At 42.5% G+C, this 22,847-nt stretch overlaps 1 protein-coding gene across 9 annotated transcripts in view; it reads right to left on the bottom strand.

Annotated features, from left to right (window-relative positions):
- TRPM3 (transient receptor potential cation channel subfamily M member 3) overlaps nucleotides 1-22,847 on the bottom strand; it is a 702,629-nt gene that overhangs the window by 173,726 nt on the left and 506,056 nt on the right. For 6 of the 9 annotated variants that reach the window (XM_070480359.1, XM_070480362.1, XM_070480360.1 and 3 more), the window contains one exon: nucleotides 20,878-21,052. In XM_070480359.1, the coding sequence (XP_070336460.1) occupies nucleotides 20,878-21,052 (175 nt within the window). Of the gene's footprint in view, nucleotides 1-20,841; nucleotides 21,053-22,847 lie in introns of all 9 variants that reach the window. The other 3 variants (XM_070480357.1, XM_070480358.1, XM_070480361.1) reach the window with 1 other exon arrangement.

The raw sequence follows: 22,847 nt of genomic DNA, 5'->3' as shown, positions 1-22,847 counted from the left end.
AAGAGTTTTAGATCATATTATTAAATGACACTTTAAAAAGTTAATTTGCTGGATAGCAACAGTGGCTAGGTTTTTCTTCTTTGCCTAAAAGAGTCTGGGTATAAATTAAATAGATGGAATATTGGGTCATTCTGACATGACCACTAATTGTTCAACAGAGTAGATCCAAGCACCAAATGCCCACTGAATGGTCAGTCAATCATTTAAGAGTAGGAACAAGCTAACCAGTTACAAATAAAATACTTGATTCCAAATATCTCCAGCATAGAAACATCTAAAATACATTCTATAATCCATCTTCTAGTCTTTCACATTCTCTTTCTCTCCTTTTGCTCCATTATCTTTCATCTGTTTTTTATTTCCTTATTTTTGAAGTAATTATGAGGTCAGTTTTCTACTCCATCAGAGTAACAACATCATTCATTTTGAACTGTCCAGAAAATACAATGTTCTTTTCTCATGTGTCCTTCTAATGCAAAGTCCTGAGGATCTGTACTGAGGTTTGCCGAGAAAAGCCTTTTCTCTCCAGAGTACTGAAATGAAGTGAAAGCTCATCTCAGTTCAAATTCTGTCACATCACATCTACAAATACATGAGAGGCAGGGAACACTGGATCCAGTCTCCAGGGCCAGTCAGCCTGGGTTCAGATCCCAGCTCTGCCATTTATTAGCTGTGTAAGCTTTGGCAGGTCACTTAAATTCTCTGAGTCTCTGTTTTCTCAACTATAAACTGGGTGATTATCATACCTACCTCAGGAGTGTTGAAGCAAAGATAAATGACTTGTTGATACGTGTAAAACTTTAGATGGCGCTGGGTAGACAGTATGCATTCAGCATGTGGTGGCCATGTCTGTACGAGGCCCTCTAGCCGGCTCTTAGCCCAGACTCTTGAGTCAGCTGCCAGGGTTCAAAGTCTAGCTCTGCCTCTCAAAATAGCCATGGACTTTAGGCAAGTTACTTATTAGGTCAAACCACATGAAATTTCTGAGAGTAAACAATTTTGACCTACAAAAATAGCAACTTCATAGTTCAATCTAACATGTACATAATATTCTCTGTGATTCAGTTTCCATCCATTAGAAATAGGGCAATAACCCTATCACAGGGCTTTCCAGGTGGCTCAGTGATAAAGAATCCACCTGCAGTGCAGGAAACTCAGGTTTGATCCCTGGGTTGGGAAGATCCCCTGGAGAAAGAAATGGCAACGCACTCCAGTATTCTTGCCTGGGATATCCCATGGACAGAGGAGCCAGGCAGGCTGTGGGCCATGGGGTTGCAAAGAGTTGGACACAACTTAGCAACCAAACAACAACAACAATCCTACCTCATAGACTGCTTCTGGGGAATAACTGAGTGAGCACGTCCAAAACATGCGGGACAATGCCTGATTACAGACAGTGCTATTTCAGTATTGACTATTATTATTACCCTTATATATCATTACTGTTTGATACAAACTTTCCCCAAGAATAGCCTGCTTCTGTCAATCAGCCTTTCTGTCTTGTCTGCAAGGCCCTTTTCCTTCTTCAAAGCTTGGTTTCAATTCATTTGATTGATATGGCCACTCTATTCCCTCCATTTCTACCATGTGTCTTGGCATTTGTTTATTCACTAAGGAAAAGATGTTTTATATCAGCTGACAATGGTTTCCATATCATCTTTGTTTTCTTCATATATTGACTTTAGAGTATAAGGGTCCAAGAAAGATATGACATTTCTTCTGTTTTAATTGTATCTTTTCATATGATGAGCATTTTATATCTTTAGAAAAACTATATTTTTTAAATGTGGGACTCCTAATGTCTGCTATGTTTTTTAAAAGGACTAAAAAAGTTGAATAATTTTAGATTTATAGAAAAGTTGCAAAGATAATATAGAGAATTCCTGTATACCCTTGGCCTAGTCTCCTCTAGTGTAAGTCTTACACAACTACTGTGCTTTTGATGAAATGAAGAAATGTACATTGGTATGTTACTGTTAACTAAACTCCAGGCTTGGGTCAATATTTTATCAATTCTCTGCTATTGTCTTCTTTCTCTTTCAGGGCCCCATCCAGGATGCTATGTTGCATCTGGTCATCAAATCTCCTTAGTCTTCTGGTTTGTGACAGTTTCTCAGTCCTCCTGTTTTTTTTTGTTTTTTTTTAACTTTTTTTCCCTTGTTTTTGTATGACCTTGACACTTCTGAGGAATACTGGCCAGGTGTTTTGAAGAATATCACTCAATTTGATTTTTGTCATATATTTTCCCCCTCCATTAAAGAATCTGGGGAAGAATACCACAAAGGTCTCAAAACTATGTTTTTTCCAGTAGTCATGTATGATGTGAGAGGTGGACAATAAAGAAGGCTGAGAGCCAAAGAATTGATGTTTTTGAACTGTGGTGTTGGAGAAGACTCTTGAGAGTCCCTTGGACTGCAAGGAGATCCAACCAGTCCATCCTAAAGGAAATCAGTCCTGGGTGTTCATTGGAAGGACTGATGCTGAAGCTGAAGCTTCAATAGTTTGGCCACCTGATGTGAAGAACAGAAAAGACCCTGATGCTGGGAAAGATTGAGGGCAGGAGAAGGGGGTGACAGAGGATAAGATGGGTGGATGGCATCACTTGACTTAATGGACATGAGTTTGAGCACACTCAGGGAGATAGTGAAGGGCAGGGAAGCCTGGTGGGCTGCAGTCCACAGGGTCGCAAAGAGTCAGATGCAACTTAGTGACTGAAAAACAACAACCGCAAAGGTCAGATGTCTATCTTGTCATATTATGTTCAGGATAAATGACACCCACATGACTTCTCACGTGGTGTGACTTCTCACATGGTGTCAACCTTGATAACTCTCTGGGCTATTTAACAAAGTAAAATTTTATATAGAATTCTCTACATGTTAAAGTTACCAAGAGACTATCCAAAGATAGTAGGTAGTTAGAGTCTTAAAATCACAGTATTTTGAAGCACCAAAAAGGCTTGTTCATTGTTATCAATCTTATCAGATCCAACAACTCTTTTTTATAATATTTATATTTTTTCCTTTACTGTTCTGAAATAAATAAGTTTACCCTGTATGCATAATTACAGAAAAATCAATATAATGTTCTAATTTTAAAAATACAGGGAGAATAAAAGGAAAGTGATTTATATCATAATAAATATTTTGATACATAAATGCTCAGGTCTGACTATTCCACGAACCACAGTAAAGTGGACAGGTACTTACACCTATGTGAAGAATCTGCATGAACGACAGACACAAATATTGACTAAATGGAAGACTCAAGAACAACGGGCAGCATTGTCACTGATGAGCTGATTTTCCAAAAGGGTGAACAACCCTTGGGAAAGGTCCAAAGCAAACAAAATACCACTGCCATCAATTTTCTTGGTGGTTTCATTCCTGGAAAAATTTTTTGCTTATTAAAAACATGAAAAAATATTGTGTCTTTAAATGTAAAATGGAGCTAGGCTCAGATAATCATATCCAGGTTTTTCACCTTCATGAATGCCTGCAGAAACACTGGAGAGCTGTGTGGGACAGAGAACAATGCTTGACTGTGCGAGTGTCCTGTACGTTGCAGGACATGGGCCCTCCCTGAACCCCACCTATTAAATACCAGGGCTGCCCCCCAAACAAGGAAGGTAGGCAGAAGCACTCCTTGAATTTCAAGATAAAACTTCCAAAATACAGAGACCATGCTACCAAGTCAAATCACCACTGATGTAGTTTAAGACCAATCAATTCATTGCTCAGCTAGAGGCTGAATTCAGATCCTCATAGCCAGCATATGAGGGCAAAACTTCGCCTGGAATTCAGGTTTGTGCTCCTATTGGGCAAGAGCTGGTGCTTGTTGAGCCCTCAATAGTCCCCATGGTAATCACTGGACTGATGCTGATTGACCAAATCATGCAATTCACATCACACACACATAAACACACTTACAAAAGTATGCATCCACACACACATACACACACACATATATATAACAACACAACCACCACAATTACTACTACAGCTAAATTCTGCAACAAGCCTTTCAAAAATTTTCCATTAAATCTAAGAAAAACTCATATCCTTACACTGGCCTAGAAGGTCCTAGACAACTTGACCCTCATTTGCTCTTCAGCTTTTTCAAACTATATATTCCCATGTATGCTATGTTTCTATCATGTTGTTTTTCTCCCAGTTACTGGCAAGAGTTACCTCCTTCCTGCCTCAGGGCCCTGGCAAAGACTACTCCTGGGTTCTCCTGCTCATTGCCTGGCCAACTCCTACTTACTCTGCATAGCTTAACTCAAGAAGTCACTTCCTCAGAAAGCTTTTCCCTGAGTCTCCTTGTTTGATGTTCTCATATCACCTCTATTTCTTGAACACACACTTACCAGAGCTTAAGATTAAGTGTTTGTGAGATTCTGTGTTTGATATCTGATGCCCCTACTCAGGTTTTAGTCATTACTATACCCCAGTACCCACCATAGTGCTTGGAACACAGTAGTTCCAAACACTTGCTGCATCTATGAACGGATGAGAAATTGCATTAGCTATCCACAATTACTTTCAGGCTGGCTGGAAGGCAGACATAATAGGGCAAAGAAGATTGTTGGTTTTCATGATGATCAGCAGTGACAGAACCTTGGTTCTGCACTGCTGTAAAGAGAGTGTGTGTGCCTGCTCAGTCACTCAGTTATGTCTGACACTTCGTGATCCCCATGGGCTATCGCCCACCAGGCTCCTCTGTCCATGCAATTTCCCAGCCAAGAATACTGGAGTGGGTGGCAATTTCCTACTCCAGGGGATCTTCCTGACCCAGGGGTCAAACCCGTGTCTCCTGTGCTTCCAGCATTGGCAGGCAGATTCTTTGCCACTGCGCCACTCAAGCAAGAGGCATGCTATTTGAGACAGCTTGTTTTGGCATAACTGTTTCAATGCATTTTGTTTGAAAAGAACACAGTGGAATAGAGGATGCTGGAAAGTACCTTGCTGTTTGGGTGGCTCAAGGCTCCTGCCCCTATTTGGAGCTGGCTTCCCTGATGCAAGGGACTGGAGGTTTAAGCAACAGCTTGGTGAACATCCTCCGTATAGGACTCAACACCATAAGCATTTCCACTTCCCCCTTACCTTGTTTACCACCGATACCACCTTATCTCTGAGAAGTCCTTGATACTATGCCTTTTAAAGTGCAAATTTTGTTTCATTCTTTCCCCAGATTTCATTAATTAGGCACATCTATCTGCACATCACCAGGGCCATTATTCATTAATGTTTTCTTTGAACACATCACACTCTGACACAGATGCAGACTTTAGCTTCATCATAAACACTAATATGCACGAACTCCTGTATTTCTTGGGTTTATTATATTGATGTGGGGAAGACTGCTCTTTTTCTTAATAGTGTTGCTGTGGGAGGTACACCAAGGCAAACTTCCTTACTGTCCTAAATTTGCTAAGAATACTGAAGCACAGAGAAGGTCACCAACTTGCTCAAGGTCACAGAGCTACTGGCGGTGACAGAACTGGGATTCAGAGTATCCAGCTCTTGGTTCCATCATGGGCTGTCCCTGCTACAGTACCTCAAATCATTCTTAACTGAGCTCTGCATGCACAGCAGGCACTCTGTCAAAGATGAGCTGCCGTGGGACCAGTGGGAGCTCCCCAAAGCAAACTCTTCTGTAAGATTTCTCCCCTTGAGTGTGTTATATCCAGTGCATGGTGCTGGTTTCTCACGGCTAACACTTTTCATCTGCCTCTTCACAGTTTGTAATCTTCTGACCCATCTGTGAGCATGTCTCATTTACAAGTGTGTATCCTTGTTTACGTTACTAAGATGTTCACAGTTTTGATGATGGAGGCTATCTGACACACTCACAAAGACAGGTAAATTTCCTCCTGGGAGGTACAGTGTTTCCCATGTGGGTGTCTAATTCATTCACAATGGGTGTTTTTGAGAGCATCCACAGTACCACCATCCCAGTGTTGAGGGAACCCTTCAGTGAGGCCAAAGGGTGGCTCCCTTCCTGATTCTGGAAGCCACTGGCTTCTGGAAGATTCTCTACCCTCCTATCAGCATATGATGGTGGGCTGGTTTCTGGATGATTACAGAGTTGCTGATCTGTTCTTAAATCCAGCCCCTAACCTAGAACTTCCAGATGTACAAGCTGGATTTAGAAAAGGCAGAGGAACCAGAGATCAAATTGCCAAAATATGCTGGATCATAGAAAAAGCAAGGGAATTCCAAAAAAAAAAAAAAAACTACTTTGGCTTCCTTGACTATGCTAAAGCCTTTGACTGCATAGATCACAACAAACTATGGAATATTCTCAAAGAGAATGGGAATACTAGACTGCCTTACCTGCTTCCTGAGAAACCTGTATGCAGGATAAAAAGCAACAGTTAGAACTGGATATAGAACAACAGACTGGTTCCATATTGGTAAAGAAGTATGTCAAGGCTGTATATTATCACTGCTTATTTAACTTATATGTGTAGTACATCATGTGAAATGCCAGGCTAGATGAATCACAAGCTGGAATCAAGATTGCTGGAAGAAATAACAAATCTCAGACATGCAGATGATACCACTTTAATGGCAGAAAGTGAAGAGGAACTAAGGAGCCTCTTGATGACAGTGAAAGAGGAGTGTGAAAAAGCTGGTTTAAAACTCAAAATTCAAAAAAACGAAGATGATGGCATCTGGTCCTTATCACTTCCATGGCAAATAGAGGGGGAGAATGTATAAACAGTGTCAGATTTCATTTTCTTGGGCTCCAAAATCAATGCAGACGGTGACTGCAGCCATGAAATTAAAGATGCTTGCTCTTTGGAAGAACAGGTATATGTCAATCCTAGACAGTGTTTTAAAAAGCAGAGACATCACTTTGCGACAAAGATCCATATTGTTAAAGCTATGGTTTTTCCAACAGTCATGTGCGGATGTGAGAGCTGGCCCATAAAGAAGACTGAGTGTCAAAGAATTGATGCTTTGGAACTGGGGTGTTGGAGAAGACTCTTGAGAGTCCCTTGGACTGCAAAGATATCCAACCAGTCAATCCTAAAGGAAATCAGTCCTGAATATTCATTGGAAGGACTGATGCTGAAGCTGAAGCTCCAATACTTTGGCCACCTGATGCGGAGAACAGACTCACTGGAAAAGATCCTGATGCTGGGAAAGATTGAGAGCAGGAGAAGAGAGCGAAAGAGGATGAGATGGTTGGATGGCATCACTGACTCAATGGACATGAATTTGAGCGAACTCAGGGAGACAGTGACAGACAGAGAAGCCTGGCATGGTGCAATTCATGGGGTCGCAAAAGGTTGGACATGACTTAGCAACTGAACAACAACCTAGAATTAATCACACATTCGAACCCAGGATTTCCACCAAAATGTATTATACAAACTTGAGCTGCTTTACTTCTTAAACTCCAGTCACACAGGCATTCTTTCTGATTCTAGTTAAACACAACTAGATCATTCCTACCACATCATGGCTTTTGTCGTTTCTGCTCCCTCTGTTTGGAATGTTCTTTCCCCAGTTCTTGCCACCTGGGTTCTCATCACTCATATTTCAGTACAAACATCTCTTCAAGGTCTTTCCCATTCTACGCGAAGTTGTACCCTGAACCCTCATCCCAATGACTCCATCACCTTCTCTTTATGGAACCTATTGCTACTCCCAAAGTATTTATTTGTTTACTATCTACCTCTCACCTGCCCTCAGGAGAATGTAATTCCCATTAAGGGAAAGATGAGACCTCTCTTGTGCACCACTTTCTCACCAGGGCCAAGTAGAGCACTTGATAAGTAGATTCTAGGTAAATAAATGCATAAGTATGGTCCAGTCAGTGGAGCGAGGTGTGGAGGAGAAAAGAGAGCTGTGGCATCAAATGGAAGCAGCCTTCTGTTACAATATAGAGACAAGAGCACTGACTTAGGAGTTAGAGAGGCCTGGGTTCCAATTCTGCCTCTACCAATCTGGTTGTGCGCCGTAAGGAATTTACTTAATCTTTACTCTTTTTGTACACTGAGAGTAAATCAGGATTCAGCAGGTTTCAGAATATCCCGAGCCTGGTCTGGTGCCAGCCATTGTAACAGAATCTCAGCAAATGTTAATTGACTTCCCTTTGCCTGGAAATGCCAGAAGAAACCCATGAATTTCATGACACAGCCTTTGTAATACACTTGACAGCTAATAAAGAACTCAGGCATCCTTCTATTTGGTACAATCTGCTTAAATGCAACTGCTGTTCATTTTTCAAAGAGCAGTGACATTTTCGACACTTGGTTATCTCATGTAGACTCCTGACAGGTTGTATAATCTTAAATTCACTGAAAAGAATCTCATCTTTTAGTCCCCGCCCTGTATATTCAAGTATTCCCTGTATGATAGAACCGCACACGCCACACACAGTTCCTCTGGCTATTGAACGCTACGTTCCTCAGGTGGCATCCTTGACTTTGAAGTTCTTGTCAGCAGCTGGCTTTCCTGGTGCACACTCAGTTCACAGTGGCATTTTACTTATAAAGCCCTTGTTCAGAATATTAAAAAGGGTATGCCACAGACTCCATTCCTTTGTGTTAAGGACTGTGATTCTGTAAAGCTGAATCCTGTGGTCTACTCAGGAGAGAATCATTGGCTGCAGCAAATATTTTAAAATGGTTTTGGATCCAGTCCCGTGGTGTTAAGTTGGCCAGTAGCTATACCTACTGAGTCTGCTCATGGGGAGTATGGTTCTCCTTCCTTCTCCATCCCAGACGATGAGCTGGACTGGTTGAACTGGACAATTTCACAGGACTTCCAAGGTCACTCAGGCCAATTTCTCTAGTCATGCAGGATGTTGCTTTCCTATTGAAAAACCACTGGCATCTCTCACATACAAACTTGGGAAGTTTTAAAGTTTGTTAGTCTCTACCTGGATCAGCAAAATATTTAGTGAATTGTGAACCACAGGTAAGGCCTCTGGGTTTTCCTCATTCTTCATTGCAGTGGTAGCTAGATTTATTCCATTCAAAACTGATCCCCAAGAACAGGAGATGGGGTCTTGCTAAACGTGGCTTATCATGTTGACTACTCTGACACCATAATTGCATGATGTCCGAACTTGGTCTTTGGTCTGAAGATCAAATGAGTGAGCAGAGCGCAGAGTGATGTTGAGAAACCCTGTGAGGGATGGCGGATAGGGGCCTAGAACACTGTCCTGGCATCAGGATGTGAGGACCTGGGATCTTCTCAGATCTGTCCTTTAGGACTTTGTAGATGTTGATGGCAACTAGCTACCTTGTGCCATTTTTCTTTGAGAAGCAACAATAACAAGATGAATTTTGGTTTCTGATAGACAAGGTTTCCTCAGCCTCAGCACTACCGACATTTTAGGCTGGATGATTATTTTTTTTGGTTAGGAGGCTGTCCTGGGTAGTAGCATCCCTGGCCTCTACCACTAGATGCCAGTAGCGTCTTTTGAGTTGTGATACACAAGGACACGTTCAAGCGGCGCTAACTGTCCCCTGGGGCAAGAGTGGGGTGGGGGTGACTTGTTCCTGGTTGAGAACCAGTGGCGCAGACTTAACGGTGGGAGATTCAGTGGTCTCAAAAAACTTCTCTAAGGGTATTCTAGCTTCCGTTGGCTTTCCTGGGGCTGTTTGAACCTTGAGTTTCCTGGGAAGTAGACATTTAATGGACCTGAAGATAAACAAAGGATGAACTAAAGGAGAAGGTGAGAGAGGGTGGTACCTGGATGCATGCAACTCCTTTTCTCTCTCTTCCTTCCTCTCTTGTGTACCTGTTAATCCTCTCGCAGGGAGAGCCAGGTTGTAGACGAGAAGAAACCCGAGCGAACTGGAGAAGCTAGAGTGGGGAACTCCAGCACCTGCCGCCTGAACTAGGGGAGCCTGAGGCTTTTTAGAACTTCAAGTAGTCCTGATATTTAAATTCAGGCATCAGCAATTTATTGCAGACAGCATATAAGACTTTTTGGAGGCAAGCTGGGCAACTGCCAGGGCCCTTGGCAAAACTGCAAGGTAGGCATAGCTGTTTTTGCCACCACCTCTCTTTCTGAATGTCCCCACACCCATCTCACTTTCTCTGCCCTCCAGGCACAGAGCCGCCTCATGAAGCCCTCTGGCTGCTCAAAGTCTGCCTTTCCCACTGGAGCCATCTGTTTCATTACCTGCCCCCACTCTAACTTTCCTCCCCTGAATGCTGATTTCAGCTACTTTGGGGGAGGGCAGTTAAGATGATAGATTCAAATATTTCACACCAACAGAAGAGTCAGTAGATTTAACCTATTTAGGGGATGATGTTTTGACACTTTGCTACTTCTTTTTTAAAACACATTTTGGAACAAAAGGTTTTTCTGTGGCTCATCTAACTTCCCTGAAATGGGTATCACGGTTGTGTATTTTCCAACCACAGTATCACTACTTGACATTCACAACGTGAAAATTCCATAAACTGGAGCTTTAACTTAGAAACGAGCTCCACACAAGGTAAACTGTGCATTTCCCATAATGAAAGATTCAAATTTCTTGGCCTAACATACAAAGACTTTACAATCTGCCTTTCTAACCTCTTCTCCATTCACTCACTCAAATATGGTGGAAAATATGCACACAAATCGTGGCCTTCACCCTTTCAACATGCATAGAGTTCAGTGGGGAGATACACATAAGAAGAAAAAACCAATATGGTGCCATACATTAAGCCAGGGTAGGCAGAGGCGGCTCGGGAGCACCTCGTGGGGGTCACTAACCCTGACTGACTGGTCCAGGGAGGGCGTCTCACTGCTCTGCTCTTTTCGTGGATGCCTCGCCATCTCTCCCGAGCTGCGTGCACAATGGTCTCTCTGTCTGGAATGCCCTCTTATGATCTGTCTGGGAAACTCTTAATACCCTTTATAATCCAGCTTAACTGTTAACCTCCAGGAGAATTTCTCTGGCTGTACTTTGCCCTCCCTTGTTTTTCTCTGCTTCACATCCCACTCACACCCGCCCACCTCAAATGAAAGTATTTTCTTTCCTTTGAGCCAAGTCCTTAAACATCATCTCCATGGAAATATGTATTGATTTGTTTACTTGTCAGTCATCCCTATTAGACATTTTTCAAAGCCAAGGCAATAATGTATGTGGCCCACAGAAGTGCTCAGTAAATGTCACTGAATGAATGAACCCATTCTAAGTAGAATATGGAAAATGTGATAGCAGGATGTCTGCTTTATTCCTTTTTATATTACACTGTGACAATGACATCCTGCTAAAACATAATGGTGACCCAGATCAAGAAGCAGCCCCCTCTAGTTTTAACTCATCAGTGGATGTTCTTTACTTGAACTGAGTGCTTCATCACGGCAAAGACTCAAAATTCTGCATCTGACCTTAAGTTATAGGGGTCTTCTGCGAAGCATGTCCTCATCTAAACTTCAGGCCTGATATTCTAGACACCAAATATCTGGCTGAATGCCAAGCAGTTCAGTCAAACGTCACTTGCCAGACAGAGTCTGAAATCTAATGGCAGGAAGCTCTACGCTCCACTGGACAGTATCTTGTAAAAGATCTTGAGCACCTTTCTTCCCCCCTCCCCGCTTCCTTACTGAGGCTGCAGGTTTATCTTGTCACATTTGAGAAACAACAATTAACATGTGCATCTTGCTGGGACTGTCTGCTAATAGTTAACCTGTGTGGAGGTCAGTCTAATTTGCAGCTGTTGTTAACAAACATCAGTTAAAGTCTCGCCATGTTATCGGACGGGACGTGCTCTGCTCTGCTTTGAGTAGAAACCAGCCATCTGCCTCGGTGCGTCTGGTCGGAAGGCTGCGCCTGTGCAAAGGGCCGTTGTTACGGGTTGCATGGCAACCACCTCCAGTGGGGTACAGCGCAGAATTGGCAGGGGTTCTGCTCCGGCCTCATCCGGTCCCACCGCTGGGCTCACACAGCTCTGTCTTCCTTCCTCAGGGACCCCCAACAACAAGTGGCCTGACCGCCCTCCTGTCCTTCCCCCCTTTCTTCTGGTCTTGCCCCCTCTGTCCTCTCTTCTGCTATCCAACATTCCATCTCCGCACAGAGTCTAGAATGATGACTTGTTCAACAAATACTTCTTAAAGGTGGCTGCAATTCTCTTCTTGAATACAAATTCAGCTACATTGAAGGAAGTTATCAACTCTAGGATCCCAGCTGAGTTTACTTTCTGTGTGTGTGTGTCTGAAGTATGAATCCATGATCACTACATTTAATTCACCCAAATTTTACATTCTTTTTTAACAAAATGTAACTTTTTCAACCTCTCAATTGAAACATTTCAAATTCCATTATGTATCATTGAAATCTTCTTTTTGAAACTGTGTAAAGCAGAGGACAACCTTACTCTTTTTCTAGTCCTTACTAGTCTAGTCTAGGGGTTTATTTCATGCATCAACTATTTTCTGAGCTATTTTTTTTGCGTGTGTGCTAGACACAGTTTGAGATGCTGAGGCTACAGCAGGGAAGAAGGCAGATGTATTCCTGGCTCTCACAGAGCTGGTGTTCTGAAGGACTTTTATATACTAGAACTGTGCTGTCCAGTAGGGTGGCCATTAGCAACACACAGCCCTTTAAATTAAAACTTCCTTCACATTGGCCACATGTCAAGGGCCAACTAGCCACATGTGATGAAAAGTGAAGGTCTATATCAGTTCCACTATCACAGAAGATTCTAGGACAGGGCTAGTCTAAAAGAACTTATAAGACCTACTACCATGCTGAGAACTTGGGAAATCCCACAGCAATATTGTGAGATGATTTATTATGATGTAGATCATGACCCCTTCACACACAATCCTCCCTTTGAAACACAGAGATTACAGCTAGCATGCCTGGCACCAAGAAGTTTATTTTTCTTTGGGGCATCCTGTTTTTCCTTACAAGATGGTTAAATCAATGTGGGGGATAGCATTCTGAAATACTCACTCCTTTTCCTGCTTGCCTTGCAAGCTGGTATTGGCTCTGAATCAGGGAAGGAAGGGTTGCAAGGCACAACCCAGAGACAGCCTTCAAGTCTCTGGTTGCTTTTGTGGTTCAGATGTATAAGCTCTCTGCACTTTCAGCACTTGTATTATATGTATATGTATAGGTATGCATGCTGAGTTGCTTCAGTTATGTCTGACTCTTTGTAACCCTATGGACTGTAGCTTTTCAGGCTATTCTGTCCATGGGATTCTCTAGGCAAGAATACTGGAGTAGGCTGCCATGCCCTTTTCCAATATGTATATGTGTATGTAATGTATATGTATATAACAGAATGGGCAACAGAAAGGAGAATCTAGGAAACAGGTGAAAGTGTTCCGGCAGGAGCAAGACTGGAGGGTAAAGGAGAGAAATGTGTGTCTATGCACACATGTGAGGCTGTTTCAGAGTAGATGCCAGTTTGCCAGTGCTTCGTAGGTTCAGGCTGCATGGTCTTCCTGGCAGCTCAGTTGGGGTAGCAGAGTCCCAGAGGGAGAAAGTGTCTAGGATTTGAGACTGTGGGAAGACCTCAAAAGTCAACTAGGTTTGCACAGTGATGAGTATAACAGACATTTTAGCAGCAAACTGTGTGGACATGTGTAGACGATGACTCAAAACTACAACCTGACCCACCCCCACATTAATCTACCTCAGGGAAAGTAAAGAGGGGTGATCCTGAGGCCACAATTTCCCCCTAGTGTAAGAGGGTAGGTATGTAAAATAGAAATAAGCAGAATTGTAATAAAAATACAGTTGATTTTTCTGGCAGCATCTGCACCTGTGGCCTAGGAGCCATACCCACTCCTTGCACACCAGAATAATTTGTCTCCAACACAATCTTGGAAACCTGAGCAATGGTCACTCTTGTATATCTGAGACTAGATCTCATCATCCTCATCTGCCTCTTATGCTACCAGGCTCTAGTCTCCAGCTGCCTCAATCTGGAAATATTATTCTCACAACCATTTCTTACCCATGATCTCTATTTTCCGCAATGCAAACTCTTCCACTTAACTATCCTGCCTTACGCTATTGTCTTCATAAGATGTTGGGCTTTCTGCCCACTGAATTTTTCTATTTCTCCCTTTCCTCCCTTTCCCCAGAACTTTCTGGGAAACCCTTACCACTGAACACAGACTCCTGCTCTCTTATACCACATTTTCTTGCCTTAGCTAAAATGCTTTTGCAGGAAGACACCACCTCCCTGTAACCTTCTCAAATGGAAATCACACATTTCTGCTCATCTGCCAGTGAGGTTCCCATAAGTCCTGTCTGCATTCTCACTGATACTTTGCCTCTTCTAAACCACTGATTTTCACTTTTGTGCAAAAAGCCCTTGCTCCCTTGAGGTTCAGGTCATCCTGCTCAAAGTCTCCTGTCTATTCCATCTTGTGTCATTAGTATGGACACTTCAGTACCTGTAGTGACAAACACAGAAGAAGCTAGCTTTGCTATGCAGGACCTCAATTCCAGCGTATCCTGGAACCCATTTTTACAGCCACTCTTAGATTTTATCATTATCCTAAATGTCCCACCTTAGTACCAGTTTGCCATTCTCTGACCATAGCATCTTATCGTCACTACTCTGAGGAACGTTAGTTCTCAGAATACTTGGTGTTCAGGCTAGAAGTCTAGTCCTTCGATTACTCTTTTTAATTCAGACATACTTACCAACATTGTACCTTTATTTTCTTCACCCTCCATCTTAGAGTTCATAATGCATAACTTTAAGAATCTTTGCAAGGTTCTTCAAAATCCCTAGGCCCCTTTATTTTTGCTATATTGGCAAAACAAAGCTTCAATCTTGACTTAATCCAGCTATTTGTTTTTCCTGATCTGGGCTGCTGAGTTTTGACTGAGAAAACAGACAACTGAACTATGCAAAGAGGTGGCCCTAAGCGATTCTTTGATAGGTAGTGAGTCAGTGACTTTCCCAAGAGGTGATTACAAAACAATACTTTTTCTTTGCCAAGCGTCACTTCATTGACACCACTCCCCCATATATATAAAACACTTCTCTTCCTCACTTTTCCCTGGTAAATGCTTTGCCTTGCTACTCATTTACTCTTAAATCACTTTAATTGACTTCTGCACTCCCCATTGAAATGAAAATTCTCTAGCCAAAGTCACCAGTGATTTCCTAAATGTCTAACTGAACGGACTCTTAAATACCCACTTAACTGCACTCTTCTCTTGCACTGCTGACACCCCCATTCTCAGGGTTCTGCTCTGGCCTTCTCTACTGTGCTCCTTGGAAAGCTTACTTGCTTCCGTGGCTTTGACAGGTCATTATATTCTCGATCCCCAAATCTGTATCTCCAATCCAGCTCTTTCTACTTAGCTCCAGAGCTCTACAGACAAAATAGTCTTCTTCATGATTTTCCTCACATTGCCATGGAAACTTCAAGCTCTGTCTAACCCCAAGTAAACAGATCCCCTTCCCCCCACAGGTCCTCTTCCTGGGTCCTCTATCTCAGTATGTGACAGCCCTGGTTACACTAAGCCAGAGACCTTGGAGTGAACTTCAGCTCCTCCACCTTAAATTCTCATCTGCTTCCTGCACTACCACCTTCTGCACCATCTGACTCTGCCCTGGTCCTTCTGAATTTACCTTCCCGAAGTTTCCTGCTGCCTATCTTCTCCATCCCAACTGCGACTATATTAGCTAAGGTCTTCCCAGCTCCCATCTCCATCCCTCTTATGGACCCTTTACATTTTGCTTGATAGCTTCAACTAAAACTTGTATCAGAGCATGGTACTACCCTGAGCATGAGGCACAACTCCTCTAAAATCGACGCTCTTGTCCCTCTTCAGACCCATCTGTCCTGCTTCCTGCCTCTCACCCCGCATCAGCCGTATTAAACTACCTGGTGAGCCTGGAACTTTCCACGCTAAGTCTCAGTTTGGAACGTCATTCTTCTCCTTCACACCCCCCTGCTCCCATCTGCCTAGCAAATATCTGCTTATATTTCAGGGCTCAGTTCAACCTTCCCGCTCTGCAAGGGTCCCTCCGTTGTGCCCCTCCTTGCACGTCAGGAAGAACTGGCTACTCGCTCTTCGGGGCTCCATCCCCATGTATCCTGGCCGCGTCAGGCTGCCTCTCCTGGACTGCAGACCCCTCGAGGGCAGCATCTCTGTCACACGCATCTCTGTGTCCAGATGTTCAGTTCACAGTAGGAATAAAATAAATATCCGCTGAACGGACACAGTGGATTCCACTGAATCAAGAATGAACAAATCAAAAACGGAGCCTGAGCTGTGAGCAAAGGCTAAAATCAGTCTGATGACAGTGGAACAAATGCTAGTCATAATGTGAACGGAATTTCATCACAAGGGCCTGTCTGCAGATCGTTCTGCTGTTTGTAAGGCTGCTAAGCCTCAGTTTGTATTAGTAAACAAGTCGGGTGGGGATTCTCTGGAGTGTAAGGTGACTTTCAGGGATGGAAAATGGGGGTGGGGCCTCATACTGGCTTGCTTCCTTAGCAATGTGCAAAAGCAAAAGCCAGCAAAACAATTCCCCCCTTTCCCAAAAGTTGGCTTTGGCTCAAGTTTGCTTTTTCCAAAATCCTTTCTTTTGTCAGGCAACACTCCCCATGCCATGGCTGTCAGGCCTTAGCGTGCTCTGAATTCATTAGTCAAGGTCAGCCCCCAATACCAAACAGACGCAGAGCCCCGAGCTTCCAGAACTGGAGTGAAACTTTTAACAATAGCCAGCCTCTCTGTTGTTGCCATTCTGAGCTTCGCCACAGCAGGCATATTTTAGAGACTGGCCTTGTGCTATCCTAATTTCCACACCTGAAATGAGCAACGAATAATTTGAGACAGAAAAGTAATACAGGAGAATGTTTGAACTGTACATGCATATACATGCTCCTTGTTTCATGATAAAAGCAACACTTTAAATCCAGTCAATACCACACAAACAACAAGCCTACAGAGGCTTTTTTAATAGTAAATAAATAAAGAGCAAAACCAAACCAAAATGATAGCACAAAAATCCCTCTTACTCCAGATAACCTATTAACTTCAGATGGAAAGGCCTTAGGCAATAAAAGAAAAAAAAATGTGATCTATGCATTAAGTAGGTTGGATAGTTAATTTGGGGTGACTAGAAACGACCAAATAATAAGTTGTCATGGTAGAAAGTAAGTTTTGGACATTCTGCTTTCGCATTACTAACCAAACTTGTGAAAATACGCAGAGAGACAGAAAGAAGGACTAAATTTAGATACTGATTTAATGCATTCAAGAGCATGATTCATTTTCCCCCTGCCCTGGTACAGCCTGGAGAATCTGTGTGTACAGCAGGCAACACAAGGATGCTCTGTAAATAAAGGGAAGTCTCATTCATTCAGAGACTTGAGGAAGCCAAAGACACCCCATTTTCTCTGCCAATAAAGGTGTATTTCCAAGCACCTCACACACCAAAACATAGAACCAGATTTCTCAGATGGCTAGAATCCATCTAATTTTAGCTTTGCCCCAGCCTTGGAATGAATGTGCTGAAAATTTATTCTGCACCTTCTCTTCTCTTAAGTGGTTTTTTTCCCCTCAGGCTCCAGTGGGATCCTGACCAGTTCTCAGAAGCCACGCAACAGGGTTCATTTAATGAGAGGCCCAGAAGGATGCCATCATTCGGTAGCAATACTTTTAGCAACCCAGAGTCCAAATTCCCTCATGGTAGCCCATAGATTGGGTCTTAGAGAGCTAGTATATAAAACATAGACACCTGAGATGATTTAGGGCTATTAAAAACAACAACCAGGAACCAACCAATCAGACAATGACGGCAAGTTCAACCCCCATCAGTTAATCAGGGTGTTTGGCAAAGCTGTCTAGACAGAGCAGATTGTCACTCTCCTTTCCTGAGTTTTATTATCTGCTGTTTCCAATCATGTTTTTACACTGACTTCTGCTCTCAACACCAAAGCAAATGTTTCAGCTGCTAAACTAAAGATAAATTGAGATTAAGGCTGGGCTATCATTTGTGTTCATCCAACCTGGCTTAGAGGTGAAAAGTCATTTTGGGAATTTACACTCTTTCCTCCCCCCCTCTTTTTTCCTTTTAGTCTTTAAGCACATTTGGAAAGTAACAGAAGTGTCATTCTAGCTTTTTTGGGCCTTATTGATATTATCTGGGTTTACGACAAACTACAAGAAAAAAATGAAATGTATTTTAAAAATCTGTGGTTGGGTAACACTGTTTCCCAGAAGTGAGGGCATTTAAAGTTGTCCTCCCTTCTGAGGTGTGGGACAGATGTTAATAACCTCCCCCAACCCTGTGGCCCCCATTATACAACAACATATAATACACTCATTCCAATGAAGAAAGATTATTTCTGCAATATGAAATGGCTTCAGCACTTTCACAGCTAAAAACCCAGAGTTAGACACGGAGCGCGTGCATTATGCTACCAATGAGTCCCTCTGAGAAGGTGAGCGAGAATGAGCAGCCCTTGGAGAGGCCCCCACAGGGCAGGTCCGCAGGACGGGGCTGGTGGGCCCTGGCAGTGCAGGTGGATGTGGGAGCCCGTCAGCCTGAACACATGCTGCACAGACCAACCTGGACACGGCACAGAGGGGAGGCAGGACGCCGCAGGGCAGCACAAACGATTCGTACCTTTCTCAAACAGCTCGGTCCCGAGTCTCCTGGGTGGTTCTGGATGACAGGGTGGGGCTGTCACCCAATCTCTCTTGGGCCCACTCAGTGCCACAACATGCAAATCATTTTGAGGACAGGGATATTCAATGACACAGGCCAAATTTAATGACAGATTTGGGGGCAGCCTTCTATACCCATTTGAGAAAGGACAAATACTCGTTAGCACTCTAGACAATAAACTGGCTGATTTAGCTTAGAACAGTGGCTACTACTGCAGCCAATTTCAGAACATCGAAAGAAAAGGTAAGTAGTTGCGGGAAGGGAGTCATGAAGGTTGCATCCATCCAAGGCTGGGTTGGCTACATACTGGGGTATGTAGGATACGGGGTAGAAATTTATTCTCACACACATAGGGCATCACAGGTCTAATCAACAATGTGGCACATCTATTTTCATACTTCACTCACACAAAACACCACACTTCCATCTCCAGGGTTTTTCAAGTTCTAAACTACAATCAGCCCTTCTTTAAAATAACAATAATAGATCCTCTGATTCAGCCAAATGGTGGTGTTTGTTGCACTAGGCTCCATTCATAGTACAACATCAATAAATGGCCACTTGTAGACGGACGGACAGAATCCCACACATAAAGCACACCTATACTTCCCTCTTTCTCCCATCCCCAAATGTCGCATTGTCAACAGACCTATGGGGGGCTTAATCTCATTTAGGGGAAGAAAGGAGAGATAGGAAAAGCAAAATAATGTAAGTGGAAAAGCAAATTGTTGGGGAAAAATAGTACATTTAATTCCTGAGAAGAATGATCACAGGTGGGCTTTCAAGTGTTATGTTGCCTTCAGGGACCATTTGAAAGAATGAATTCAAAAGAGTTTTTCCCAGTCCCTGGAAAGCTGTCTTGGTGAAGGCTGCACATTGTCAAAGATATTCCAACTGGGAGATGGAGTTAGAATTTTTGCTCAGTGAGTTGGCTAAGTCTCATGCAATGGGTATTTGTTCCAATTAGGTGTTCCAAAAAAACCTTCTTGCCTCAGATAACTCATTTTGAGAAGAAAAGAGTATTTGTTCAAAACTCATCATGGAGGAGAGAATGACAGACTAGTGTGTTCTGTGGCTATTGTACACATACTCTTCACAGGCCTGTAGGACTCACTCTTTTAGGTCATTTGTCCTTATCTTCCTAGTCTTAGTCCTACCTAAAACTGGCAGGGGTGGGTGTTGGGGGATGCCAACTAGTTTTTGCTCCTGTTCTTAATAAGCTATACAATCTAGTTATATAACTTTAATCTGTGTCCACAGTCCAGAGCTCAGATGGCTGGCCTGTCAGCAAAAAATGTTAGAAAAATGTTAATTCAACAATGTTGGAAGGATGTAATTTCTAGAGCTAAACTCCTCAGGGAAAATGAGAAACGGTTGCTCCTGGGATTCAACTCCTCCACAATGAAAGATATTTCTTTTCTGAAGCTTTCTTCCCAAATAATTTCCCAATGCTTGGTGTGCCCTGACATTTGGTCCAAATAAAATGCTGGAACAGACTCATAGGATACAACTATCTTCAAGCCCTGTACAAGAAGGGTGTTTATTACAGAGAATCAGCATCTATTAGGGCATGAAGCATCAGGGGCCTGCTGGCACTCACTCCCCACAATGAGTCACTTCATGATATAGATACTATTTTTTTTTTCTGGCATTTATAAGCAAGTAACTCAGTTCATAACCTAAGGCATTTTCCATACTTCCAGGCAATGAATACTAGCTTCTTTTGAGTCTCAATAGCACATAATTTAAGACAGTGGGAAAAGAAGCTGGAGAATAGTTTCCAGTGCAAGGAAAACACCATGCAGATGTTTGCCCTCACTCTTGAATTCTGATGGCGAAATTGAGAATTGTTTATTTGTTCTGAAGTCAAACCCAAGGAATTTATTTTTTAAAGGCTAGGATAGGGATGGGGGGTAATGATATAATATACTTTTAATATTGAAATATTCAACACATGGCCCCAGGATTTTGAATCCTCAAGGAATTTAGATCTTTTAAAATGGTTCATTCTTGGTCAAATTTGGCACACCAGATGTCACAGGAAGGACATACCTGAAAAAACACCCAAGGACTACTTTGCTAAAATTGTATATTCACCTTCTATAATTGTTTTTTTTTTCCTCCAAGATAGCGAGCTAGGAATCAGTCCTCTATCTTGAGCCATTTATTGAGAACAAACAAATGAACTTGGAAAAGATATGACCCAATTAAAGTTAAATACCTGACTTTGGTGTATGAGAATCATAAACTTGCTTACGGTCTATCTGGTCCGCAAACACTTCCCCATAAATCATCCAGTAGGGCATGTAGAAGATGTTCTTGGCCAGTTTCCATGATGGCTCCTCATTGGGAAAGAGAATGGCTTGCCTGGCGACCCCAAAACTCATGAGCACCACCAGCATAATGATGACAAAGTACATCATGTCTATCATCTGGAAGCAGGGGGAAGCAGAGGGAGAAACAAAAGAAAACCAGAATGACTGAGTATTCCTGGAAAACTTGGTTCACTTTTGAGACTGCTGATAAGGGATGTTGAGATAGGGAGCTGTGATCAGGTAACCACTTGGTCTACTGAAACCAATGTCCAACAACTCTTATCAGTTACTAAGAAAATAATTTAAAAACAGAAAGCACATGTACAATGGAACCCCATCATCTTTCATTGTTTTCTGTGGGACCTAGTCGTGACTAGGCATTAGTCATATGACACAGAAGCTTGAGCCTGTGAATGCATTACTAACATTTTTTCTGGTCCTGGGAAAGACAAAGGTCCTTGCTGGGTCTCTTTCTTCTTAGCAAAGTTGGAACTGGGATAGTTGAATTATTTTGACAACTATTGCCATGCTGTAAATTCTCCAAATTCTGAAAGGCTTATCAAGAGCTGAAAAGCCCACGAGAATAATTATTTGTAAACAAGACTCAGACAACCCAAATATCCATCTTAGACTGCCTTACTCTTGTGGCCCCACCTCATTGCACAGTTTTCTACCACAAACCAGTCTCTCAGAGAACCACTCTTTCTGCTCTTTCTTCTGCATTGTATCCTATCAGTTACAGAGGGTATTTTGTGTAGGAATTAGAATCAGGTAGCCTAATGGCCTATTTCTGTGCTTGCTGTTGAAATTCTGGATTTTCATCTTGACAAGTTCATAAAATTCTTGACTTGTACTGGACTCCATTCAAGTACAGTGCTATCTCTTGTTCCTCTTCCTTTCTTTCTTTTTTGCTTGTTTTCATGATACATGTTATCTGGGATCTGTTTCTCATATGCCAAATTACTTTCCTTTTATCACCGAAAATAGATGAGGATGCAATAACTATTATTTTGCCTGGCCAGAACCCATTGCCTCCTTCTTTCAGAAACAGTTTTTTGTTTTTCCCACCCATTTTGGCCCTAAATTTAGGTGTCTTTTCCAGGCTGGGTTAATCACGGTAACTTGCTGTCTGGCAACAGTGGCAGGAGGTAGGGACGTGACACAAGATAGGCCAACCAGAATCTTGTCTTTGGATTTTTTTAAACTGAAGTGGGGAGAGACGGTCCCTTGCTGTCTCTGTAATAAAGTGAATTCTGAGTGTCTAAGGCTGTTTCCCACTAGGGAAACAGATCAGAGTGAATGAAGCAGGTATTCCAGGGAAGGAGACAGTGAGTTGTGATGGTGGTTGGTGGCCTGGGTGCAGTAGCTTCCATCATGCCCTGCTGTAAATCAAGTCATCCCTCCTGGGTTTAAGTTACTAGGAGACTGGTTTCTATCCCTTGCATAAAACCACCTAACACAAAAGACTGTCTTCTCTTGGATATCAAATTTCCTGAAGGAATGCCCATCCACAAAGAAAGACTGATGATAATTTTATCAGTGGCAATGAAGGCTTTAAATTAGTTTTAAATTTCATTTTGCAAGGATACATTCCATGGTGCCAGTTACTGGAATTAAAACATTACAGCCTTCCTGTAGGCCTCAGGACACTAGGGGCTCAATACATTTTAGGTTAATTAATCAACTTGCAATGCAACTTCAAAATCTCTCAAGTACTGTCTGACTTTGAAACTAAATATCTCAAAATTTGATGTTCATTCATATCTGTTCACTGTCCTTAAAAATATATGCTAGTTATTCTTTTCACAACTTAGTAGCCTCAGAACTCTCTTAAAATGAGCAAGTCAGCAGTTTTATAGGAAACATGGGTCCGTTTCTCATCCCCCCTTCTCTCTTATCTTGCAAAATTCTT

This window comes from Odocoileus virginianus, chromosome 18, assembly GCF_023699985.2.
Source record: "Odocoileus virginianus isolate 20LAN1187 ecotype Illinois chromosome 18, Ovbor_1.2, whole genome shotgun sequence".
Taxonomy (NCBI): Eukaryota; Metazoa; Chordata; class Mammalia; order Artiodactyla; family Cervidae; genus Odocoileus; species Odocoileus virginianus.
Note: the sequence above shows the minus strand (reverse complement) of the source record. Positions and strands in the feature narration are given on the sequence as shown.